Source organism: Rattus rattus, chromosome 11 (assembly GCF_011064425.1).
Source record: "Rattus rattus isolate New Zealand chromosome 11, Rrattus_CSIRO_v1, whole genome shotgun sequence".
NCBI classification, from domain to species: domain Eukaryota; kingdom Metazoa; phylum Chordata; class Mammalia; order Rodentia; family Muridae; genus Rattus; species Rattus rattus.
The window spans coordinates 74,786,241-74,797,202 of record NC_046164.1 but is presented as its reverse complement, the minus strand read 5'-3'; the positions used below and the strand labels follow the sequence as shown (position 1 = coordinate 74,797,202).

General features: G+C 52.1%; 1 protein-coding gene across 1 annotated transcript; it reads left to right on the top strand.

The window, feature by feature from the left end:
• The first annotated feature begins 700 nt into the window (after nt 1-700).
• Polm (DNA polymerase mu) lies at nt 701-9,861 on the top strand. Its single transcript, XM_032916724.1, has 11 exons — nt 701-1,156; nt 2,197-2,385; nt 2,826-2,919; nt 3,020-3,190; nt 3,784-3,855; nt 6,359-6,479; nt 7,596-7,728; nt 7,875-7,977; nt 8,078-8,323; nt 8,407-8,490; nt 8,648-9,861. The coding sequence occupies exons 1-11, from the start codon at nt 966-968 to the stop codon at nt 8,732-8,734; spliced, it is 1,491 nt and encodes a 496-aa protein (XP_032772615.1). The 5' UTR covers nt 701-965; the 3' UTR covers nt 8,735-9,861.
• The last annotated feature ends 1,101 nt before the right edge of the window (nt 9,862-10,962 follow it).

Here is a 10,962-nt window from a genome sequence, read left to right as displayed (position 1 = left end):
TTGTTCTGGGGTTGGGGATTTAGCTCAGTGGTAGAGTGCTTGCCTAGCAAGCGCAAGGTCCTGGGTTCGGTTCCCAGCTCTGAAAATAAGAAAAAAGAAAAAAGAAAAAAAAAAAAAAGAACACTTGTTCTTGCAGAGGAACTGAATTAGATTCCCTGCATTCGCAGGGGCAGCGGCTCACAACTATTCTTAAACTCAAGTTCCAAGAATCTGATACTTTGTCACTCAGCGGGCACCAAGCAAGCATGTGGTGGACAGCTACGCACGCAAGTAAAACGCGTAGACACATAAAATAAAAATAAATACATCTAATAAATATTTTTTAAAGTGAAAAAAAAAATCGAGTGTCACCAGTAGAGTTTTTGGTTTCCTTCTCAGATTTCAATGTTTGATCCATCTGGAACTTACTTGACACTAAACAGTTTGTGAGGGGGCCAATTCCTATTTTCCAAATGGACCGCCAGCTGATCCAATGCCGTTCGTTAGATTGGAAAACTTTCTCACATTCCACCAGCTCACACGCAGACTACTCAGACTTACGTATCTGCTGCCCTCTGTATACCCAGGGGAAGCCGCGTGGGCGCCCCGTCACCAGCAGAGGCAGCAGAGGGCTGGACCAAGACTTCGCCTTTGACCCAGGATAAACCGAGGCCCCGCCCCGAAAGAAGAAAAGTGCCCGCCCAGTAGAAGGCGAAGCCCCGCCTACGGACCCAGGCTCCTGCAAGGTCTGAGAAACCAATGGGGCTTTCTCCGAGAGTAGTTCAAAACAGAAGAGTCCTCGGGCATTATTTGCATAGAACTGGGGCTTCGGGAGGGAAGCTAAAGCATCTTAGAGGGCGGCTCGTTTGCATAGAGCAGACACCACTTCCTCTCTCCGCAGTCTTCCTCCCTCTCCTTCCGCCTTCTTTCCTGACCCTGCCTTCCTTCGTTCTGCGGCCTCCCGTGCTTCCTGAGTCGGTGTCCAGATGCTTCCGAAGCGACGGCGGCGGGTGCGAGCAGGGTCCCCACACAGCGCTTTAGCCTCTTCCACGCCTCCAGCGGCGCGCTTCCCGGGTGTAGCCATCTACCTTGCGGAGCCGCGAATGGGCCGCAGCCGCCGGGCCTTCCTCACTCGCCTGGCGCGGTCCAAAGGCTTCCGCATCCTAGATGTTTACAGGTGTGCGGCTCCCGCCAGGGCCCGACGGTGGGGGGCTGCCAGCCTCGTGGGGGGCTGGTGTAATTATGCCCGTCACCCCAGTGCATGGACTTAACTGTGGCCCAGGGCGAGAGCTGGCGCGCAGCTGCTGCGACAGCAAGCAGCACCTGCGGCTTTGGGTTCCAAGCCAGGCTTGGTACTTCGCGGTTGCGGTATGGTTCTCCAACCCGGAGTTCCTCTTTTTGAAAGGATGCCATCGAGTCAGAGGCTTCTTAAAGAGCCATACAAGGAGGGATGGTTAGTAAGCAATATTTGCTAGCTGCCTTCCCTCCCAGTGAGCTAGCGGTCAAGGATGTCCTGGGTTTGCAGACACCAACTGACTCCAGTAGAGAACATGCCCAGGGCAGTGGGATAACTTTGAGATTGAGGAGACCAGAGGAATTTGAAGCCTGTGTTCCTGTAGCTGGCTGGCTTGTTTGGAACTCTGCCCTCCACAAATGAAACATTCCTAAAGACTAGTGTACCTAAAGACTCACTTAAATGAGTAGAGATAACGATTTGGATTGCACGTGGCTCTGCATTTTTACCACAGCCTGACAAGATGGTTTGCATTGGATTTTTCCAATGTAAAGAAAATATAAATGGCACGCTTTCCAAGGGCATACAGCAAGAGTCCGCCTACTGGGGTTTGAATAAATAGGGCAAGAGTCTCCTGTCTTAAAATCTTAGCAGCGTGGGATTCCTGTCTGCAGTCCTGGTGCAAGGGTGCTAGCATTCTAGCCTGGCCTACAAAGCAAGTCTCCAAACATCGATTAGCATTGTGATCAGAACCACCTGGCCCTGGGCAGTAAGACACCTGAGGCAGAGGGTGGCGGATACAGAATCTGAGTGGCTTGTGAGTGAGACTGGAGGAAGAACCTGTTGGACCCAAGTGGACAGGTGTTCATCCATCAAAGAGGGGCTGGGAATGCTTTCTGGAAAGAAACAACAAAGAACAAAGTCTTGGGATGGGAGCAGAAAGAACAGCTAGGGCCCTGGGTTTCACTCTCCTCTCCTTCCAGCTCAGAGGTGACACATGTGGTGATGGAGGGGACCTCAGCCAAGGAGGCCATCTGCTGGCAGAAGGACATGAATGCTCTTCTCCCAGACTGCCCGCAGCCGGCTCTGCTAGATATTAGCTGGTTTACAGAGAGCATGGCAGCAGGACAGCCTGTTCCTGAGGAGGTCCGGCACCGCCTGGAGGTGAGCTAGTGAAGGACTCTCTCAGCTGGGACAGATGACACAAGAGCAGGTCCTTGGTATCCTCAGGAGGAGGTAGGGAGTGAGGACTCTCCCAAGACTGCAGGGGGGCCTGGGGAAAGCAATAGAGACCCCAGCAAGGATTTGGGGACTGGACCATCCCACCTTCTGGTCTAATCATTTGGGACCACTCTTAGTAGAATTAATTTCTTCCTTAGTGAGTACTTGGGGTGAACTGAGTTGACAGAAGCCTGTCCTTGGGATGCTCTGGAGTCAGGCTGCTAGGAGACAGGAGGCAAACTCCCTCACTTTTGAGACGCCCCCCATCCCTATCCCATATATGTAGAGTTGGGAGGCAGAGTACAAACCAGTGCTGCGGCTTCCTGATGACCTGTGCCTTGTCTTTTTTTTTTTTTTTTTTTTTTTTTTTTTTTTTTTTTTTTGCAGGTAGCGAGCCCAGGAAGGAACCCCCAATCTCAGTGCCGATACCAGCTTATGCCTGTCAGCGCCCCTCGCCTCTCACACCCCATAACACTCTCCTCTCAGTAAGCGGCATCTACGAGCATGGGGACATGGGTGGAGCTGGTCGGTAGCCGAAAGGCAGAGGCAAGGTACCTTATCCATAACCAAGGGTCCTCCCTGCAGGAGGCTCTGGAGACACTGGCGGAGGCAGCGGGCTTCGAAGGCAAAGAGGGCCGTTTTCTCACCTTCTACAGAGCAGCCTCCATGCTCAAGTCCCTACCCTACCCTGTCACGTCTTTGAACCAGCTGCATGGATTGCCTTACTTTGGGGAACATTCCTTTAGAGTAATCCAGGTAGGTGCTTGTCGGCGTGAGCGGGTAGACTGGGGAGTCCTGGACCCGGTGAAACAGCAGGAGACTTGGTTCAAAGCCGGGTCTGAAGGCATGACAGCCACAGGAAGCTGCTGCATGGCCGTGGTAAGTCTCAGCACAGATTCCCAGTGTGGGAGTTGTTCCCCTGCCCTAGGGCGGATGAGTGACTCACCGATAGCAATCCCAGGATGTCTGGGGTGGCATCAGAAAGCACCCTGGAATGGTTTTTGAGGACCCAACGTTGAACCAGCCTTTTAGATACTTTTCCTTGAAGAACCCATAATGGCAAAAGCTGCTTTCCGATGAAGACATACATGTTTCTAACGGGAAACGTGGGTCTATCCTGTGTGAGGAGTGAACCATATACCACAGGTTCCGTTACTCTGGCCCTGAAGAGCTTCGTAGCTGGAGTCCCTGCTACACCAGCTGCTTCTTAAAGCTCTGGTTACCTCCCTGGGCACAGTCTCCATTTCCAAGTCTGGCTGGTCCCTAACACGACAAAGCCCCTCTCTGCAGGGTACGGAGGAAGCTGCCTCAGCCTTGGGCTCAGAGTTTTGTTTTGTTTCCTGTCTCAGGAGCTGCTGGAACATGGAACGTGTGAGGAGGTGGAACAAATCCGGTGCTCAGAAAGGCACCAGACCATGAAGGTGCGAGTCAGGGGAGGGGACAGGACCATGGCAGGGGTTCACAGCACAACCCACAGAGCAGCCAGCAGAGACCTTTTCACTGCGCCCTGGGGTCATAGACGGTCACTAAGGAATGGCAGCTAAACGGACACCTGATAGGCAGCAGGGTGGAGACATGTAGACAGAGCATAGGGAAATTTGGGTACCATTCTCAGCTCTGTGGCCTGCCTGTCTGCCTGAGGCACTTGTGCCTGTGTCTACTCACTGCCACCCTGATATGAAGGCCACCGGGTGCCTTGCTTTTCTCTGCTCTGACATCTTGCCTCTCCTTTTGTAGCCGGAGATTGTCAGGTGAGTGGCCTGAGATCTGTGACAGTGAAATGTGGCCCTCCTGGGAGGTGGTATTGTGGGACAGGGTGACAGGGAGGACTTGATAGAGAGTCCTCTAGTCCAGAGGCCTGGCTGTGGCTATGCTGGGTAGATCAGACATGGCACTGGAGCTGAGGTGACCTTGATGTTGGCATAATTAAGAAAAAGGTTTCTTCATCAGCCTTAGCCCCAGCCCCAGCCCCAGCCCCAGCCCCAGCCCCAGCCCCAGCCCCAGCCCCAGCCCCAGCCCCAGCCCCAGCCCCAGCCCCAGCCCCAGCCCCAGTGAGGGTTTCCTGGGCAGAAGAGAGCACTAGAAGATGTTGGAGGTGTCTCTTCTCCATTCTGCTTCCTGGACACCCCAAAGTCCTAGAAAACATCCATGCCAGCAGAAAATAGAATATACCTGTAATTAGAAGGTTGTTCTTTGTTTTTCAGAGTAGGGGGGCTGAGACTTCTCACACTGAAGCTGAGAGAGGCCTCCAGCTAAAAGCCAGCCACCTGTCTCTGCTTCCCCAGTGCTGAGATTCTAGGCGTGAGGCCTGCCCACTTTTAAAAACAATGTATTTGTTCTCTCAGTATTTTACGTATTTTTAGATTTAATATTTAAAAATCTGGTTTGTTTATATATTTATCGGAGGAAAGCACGCCACCGCGGCACACATGTGGAGTGTAGAGGATAGCTTGCAAGGGGTTGTTTTTGGTTTTGGAGGACTGTGTCTCACACAGCCCAGGCTGGGCTGAACCACATTCTGTAGCTGAGGCCACCTTCCTCCTGCCTTCGCCTCCCAGACGCTGAGATACCAGAATGCACCATCGTATTCAAATGTCAGGCTTTTTTGTAGGTTTATTCTTTAAATTACATATATGCATGCTCACGTGCTGACTGAAGTGGGCCCAGGTGACATCTCCTGGAGATAGGGGCAGTTGCAAGCTACCTGAGGTGGTGCTGGGATTTTTTTTTTTGGTTCTTTTTTTCAGAGCTGGGGACCGAACCCAGGGCCTTGCGCTTCCTAGGCAAGCGCTCTACCTCTGAGCTAAATCTCCAACCCCGGTGCTGGGATTTAAACTTAGGCCCTCTGCATGAGTAGTACTTGGTCCTCACCGCTGAGTCATCTCTCCAGCCCTAGATTCAGATTTTTGTTTTGGTTTTGTTTTTTCAAGACAGGGTTTCTCTGTGTAGCCCTGGTTGTCCTGGGACCCACTCTGTAGACCAGGCTGACCTCAAAAGTCAGAGATCTGCCTTCCTTCTGCCTCCCAAGTGCTGGAGATTAAAGGCACCACCACCCCAGTCAGCTAGTACCAGGTTTTGAAAGCCAGGTTCTGTAGACTGCAGCGACAGTTTCAGAGTTCAGAGTCAGGGAAACAGGCCTGAGATGGCTCTTTTACTCTCTGCTCATCTATATGGCTGCTTCGTTTTGTTTGTTTGTGATTGGGGCCTTCCATAGTTCAAGGCTATGCTGGGATTCGAGCTCTTCCTGCACCTGTCTCCTACGTGCTGGGATCATAGGCGTGCACGGCCACACCTGGTCTCTCTCTTCTTGACACACATCTGTAACATCCACCGCTAGGAGATGTGCCCACAAAAGGGTTTAGATTGCGTGTAGCCTTCACTGCTGTGGGGGCTGTCCTTAGTCTCGTTCAAGAGTCTCTGGTTGGCCCAAGGAAGGCATGCTTAGTCCAGGACTCCATGGACCAGCTGGCCTTTGAACCTTGAGAGCAACCTGCTGGGGTAGGTACAGGCTAGGCCTCCAGTGTTTATCTTGAAACCACCTCGCTTTCACTCTTCCTTGGTTTTGCTGAAACACACAAGCAAGCTCCACTTGTGGTAGGGTTTCCCCGGCAACTAAGAACCTGGTGGTGAGCCTGTATATTAGAGAACTCTTTGGGGTCTGTTGTAAGCACAGGAGACAGACTTTTTATAAAGAGGTAAAGAGAGAGCTTACTGAAGTTTTTTTGGTAGTTGGGCAGCAGAAATATGCTGTCCCTAGTAGGACTACTCTTAGACTTTGTGGTTTCAGTCCCCTGGGAGAGTAGTCTGACTCAGGATTGAGTCCTTGTCCTGTGGCATTGGGCATGAAGACAACACCCTCAGGGGCATCTTTCCGTGGACTTTGCTCTTGACCCATCCATTCCCCCTCCTTCTTCTTCTACATAGCTCTTCACCCACATCTTCGGGGTTGGGGTGAAGACTGCTAGCCGGTGGTACCAGGAAGGGCTACGAACCCTGGATGAGCTCAGAGAGCAGCCCCAGAGACTGACCCAGCAGCAGAAAGCAGGTGAGCTTCCCAGAGCTGCCTGGACCTGGAAAGCTACACAATGAAGCCCTTAGCTCTAGGGTGGAACACGCCGATAGCCTGAGTGCAGGGCAGTGGCTGGCGTGATACGTGGTTTTGTGGTGCAGGCTCCACTGTGAGTGGAAAGAACACAGACCTTGTGTTCAAGTCTGCTCCTCCATTTGCTAGGTCTGTAACCACGGCTTTAAGACTAACCTCTCAGTTGCGGTTGCCTTCTCTGGGAAACACAGAGAAAGGAGAGCATGGGATTCCTAAGAGCCTCCGAAGCTGGCCAGTGACGAGTGCACGTGCTGTCTGTATAACCTGCTGGGTTGAGCCAGCGGTCTTGGCTGGAGACTGTGCTGAAAGGCACCATGGCCTGCTGGTGCCTCCCTAGGGTACTCCTGCTTTAGTTGCCTCTCCCCAGGGCAAGGCAGACAGGATGGCCAGTAGCCTTTCCTAAGGACTTGCTGTGTGTGCCATTCCTCACACTCAAACCTCCTTAGTGGTGCCCCTTTCACAGGCAAGGAGACAGAGTCGGCCAGAGGAGAGGCGGCCAGCAGTACCCCATCTCCTTCCCGTTTTTTGTTTTTTTTTTGTTTTTTTATTTTTTTATTTATTTTACCACTAATCTCACTAATCTGGAGACTCTGGAACCTTCAAAGAGCTGGCTGCATCCTGCCTGCATTAACTCCATTGTCGCATGTAGTTCTGCGAAAGAATGTTTTGTTTGTTTTGTTGGACTGTTGGGGACTGAAGCTAGGGCCTTATAAGGCGCGTATTAACAAACTCTCTGCCCCAGCCCTCTGGTATGTAGCCCCGGCTGGCCTGAAACTCTATCTATAGACCATGCTGGTCTCAAACTCACTCACTGCAGTTTTGTAAGATCCTGTGTTGTAGGGGAGTTGGGTAGAGGGCACAGGGGAATCTTGTTTTCTTCATTTGCATGTGACTCAAAATAAGGATTTACGTTTGAAAGGAGAAGTAGGCGATTTGCAGGATCTCAGTCTACTCTGGCCCCAACCTTTCCTTCCGTGCCTCTGTCTTTTCCATAGCTGTGGTAGCTGCGCTGTGCTGGGGGTGGGGCTCCATGGGGATCACAGGCTGTGCCACCCACAGGGCTCCAGTATTACCAGGACCTGAGCACCCCAGTTAGCCGGGCAGAGGCTGAGGTTCTGCAGCAGTTGGTAGAGGCAACTGTGAGAGAGATCCTGCCCGGAGCCACTGTCACACTGACTGGCGGTTTCCGAAGGTAAGAGGGCCTATCTGTACCTTCTGAGTGTACTTTGGGCTCCTTCCTAAGGGAGGGACTTGAGTGGTGGACACCGTCAGGGTGGCCTTTCCTCTCACTTAACGTGGCTTTGCGTTGAGGGCTGAGAATCAGACTGTCTGTTTCAGGGGGAAGTTACAAGGTCATGACGTGGACTTCCTTATCACCCACCCTGAGGAGGGCCAAGAAGTAGGGCTGCTGCCCAGAGTGATGAGCTGCCTTCAGAGCCAGGTGAGGGCCTCCAGTGCCCTGCCCAGGAGTGACCACTGAGCAGCCCTCCGCCCTCCCAGAACCGTGGCACACCAGGCCACACCTGCCTCCCTTCTCCCAGGGACTTGTGCTGTACCACCAGTACCATCGCAGCCACTTAGCGGACTCTGCCCACATCCTGCGGCAGAAGTCCACCATGGACGCTTTTGAGAGGAGTTTCTGCATCTTGTGCTTGCCACAGTCCCAGCAGGCAGCTTTAGAGGGGGCCCTGCATCCCTGCCCAACCTGGAAAGCTGTGAGGGTAGATCTTGTGGTCACTCCCAACAGCCAGTTCCCCTTTGCTCTTCTTGGCTGGACTGGCTCCCAGGTAAGTCGGGTGTTTCTTGTGGGGCCTGGGACTGTGGTGGACCAGCCCTGCTAAAGGAAGTTGTCCTTTCCCTCTCTCCTCAGTTTTTTGAGAGGGAGCTACGGCGATTCAGCCGGCAAGAGAAGGGGCTGTGCCTTAACAGCCACGGGCTGTTTGATCCTGAGCGGGTAAGTCTCCAGGAACTAGGGTAAGAAACACTTCCCATAACCCGAATCTAGTCCACAGTCTCAAATATGGCGCATCCCGCCAGGTAACATGACACGGTCACGGCTGCACGGCCCACAATAACATGGCCTGGGCCGCTAACGTTCTTGTCCTTTGCAGAAGACATTGTTCCACGCAACTTCTGAGGAAGATGTTTTCAGGTTCCTGGGTCTCAAGTACCTTCCTCCAGAGCAGAGAAATGCCTGAGATGAAAAATGCCTGCTGGCTGCCATACCCGTCCACGAGAAGATGAGGGGCTGTCTCTTTCTTGACCAGGAATGTTTCCAGAGAGGAACACCGCCACCCCACGGCCTCACCTGTGCAAATGGGATTTTTTTTACCTCATCGGTTGAGTGTGACCCCGCGTCAGCTCAGCTTTCAGCCTCCACTCTCCTCACAGTCCGGTGCTCTTAGCAGTTCATGTACATCACGAACCTGTGGCAGAGTCTGAAGTCTTGGGTCTGGTCCAGCTGTGGTTGCTGTGTCTGCTGCAGAGTACCCGGTTCCGTGTGCCAGAAAACCGACATATGTCCCTGCCCCGGGCTTGCGCTGATATGGGAAGTATAATTCTGGCAATGAGGTGTTGCAGAAGAAGCCTGCCTGAGTGCCGTGTTGCACTAGAGGTGGCCTAGGACAGCAACATCCAGTGCTGGCAGCGCCACTCGCAGACCTGGGTACTTGTACGAGACTTCATAAGCAGCACAGCTCCGGAATCGGCCCCACAGGTGTCTTCCCTCCCGCTCCCGCCTAGGCTGAGCCTGGCTTGCCTTTACCCACAATCCCTTGTGCATCCACAGCCCCCGCAGTGCCTTCTGGGAGGGCTGGTTCCTAGAATAGACTGTAGCCCAGTCTGGCAGCAGAGTACTAAAACTTAGCCACATCAGGGGGCAGCCACACAGTGTTCTTCCTGTCCTGAGATTGTGAGGTGCGGGTTCCCTGGTCCTGTTTCTTAAAGACGTGTCACTCTGCCGCTCCGGACAGCGCTGCAGCAGTTCCAAACCTGCAGTCCTCACTCAGGTCCTGTGGCTCTGGTGTTTCTGTTATCTCTTCTAGTCTCAGCTGTACCCCTCCCTTCCCCCACTTTCTCAGTTCACTTCCGGTCCCTGTTTGCAGGCTCTTTGTGACCAACTTCTTCACCTTCTCTGAGCCGGAAGCACTAAAGTGGGCTGGTCACAGTGTCCTCATATCCCCTTGCCCTTGCCTTACTGTACACCTAGTGCCCACTGTCCCTGCCTCCTTCAGGACCTGACAGGTAAGGGCCTCCTAGAGCCATCAGCAGATTAGCAAGTATTTTAAAAATTAGCATTCAATAAAGTGGATTCTTTTGGAGTCTAGTCTTATGAGTTTTCACACACACACACACACACACAAAGAATGGCCACTTCTGCCACCTTAAGGGCACAACAGCTCTGTCCCCCAGAACCTTGCCTTGTATCATACTGTTATGGTGACAGGCCCCTTACCCCAACTCACTCATTTGGCTTTGTCCTTACAAACATGTCGTAGATGTGCAACTGAACAATGTGAACACTGTGAACACTGCTGCAATAGTTAAGGAACCTGGGTAAGATACCCTGACAACAGCAAATCAAGGGAGAAACGGTTTACTATAGCTCACAGTTCAAGGTCCAGCTCGTCCCGGCCTGGAAGGCATGGAGCTTGAGGGAGCTGGCCACACAGTCCCCTTGCCAGGGAGCAGAGATTAATGTGCACTTAGTCTTTTCTATGCACCAGTAGGCGGAAGAGTGAATCACCCACATTCAGGGTGAGTCTGCCCACCTCAGTTACACTAATGTAGATAATCCCTCAGAGGCACAACTGGAGAGCTTGTCTTCTAGGTGATTCTAAATCCTGTCAAGTTGACAATATTAAACATCACAAATACATTTTCATTTCTTTTGAGTAAATAGGTATAGGGTTGTTGGACCATATGTATATTAGGGTTCTCTAAGAGGAAAAAGAACTATAGAAAAATATGGGAATTTACATATATGTGTGTGTAAGTTATTCAGCTAGTCCAACAATGACTGTCTACCAATGGCAAGTCCAAGGCTCCATAGTTGTGCAGTACACATGGCTGGATGTCTCGGCTGGTCTTCAGTACATGCTGGAATCGCAAAGAAGTGGGTGCTGATGCCAGCGAAGGAATGGACTGCCAGCGAGAGTGAGAGCAAGCAGGCAAGGAGAGCTTTCTTCCATGCCCTTTATATAAGCCGCGAGCAGATGGTTTAGCCCAGGTTAAAGGTGGATCTTCCCACCACAAAAGATCTGGAATTAAAAAAATGGTCTTTTTTTTTTTTCTTTTTTTTTGGAGCTGGGGACCAAACCCAGGCCCTGCCTTGCTGAGGCAAGTGCTCTACCACTGAGCTAAATCTCAACCCCAAAATGATTAAAAAAAAAAAAATCCCACACAGGTGTTTCCAACTTGGGCTTTA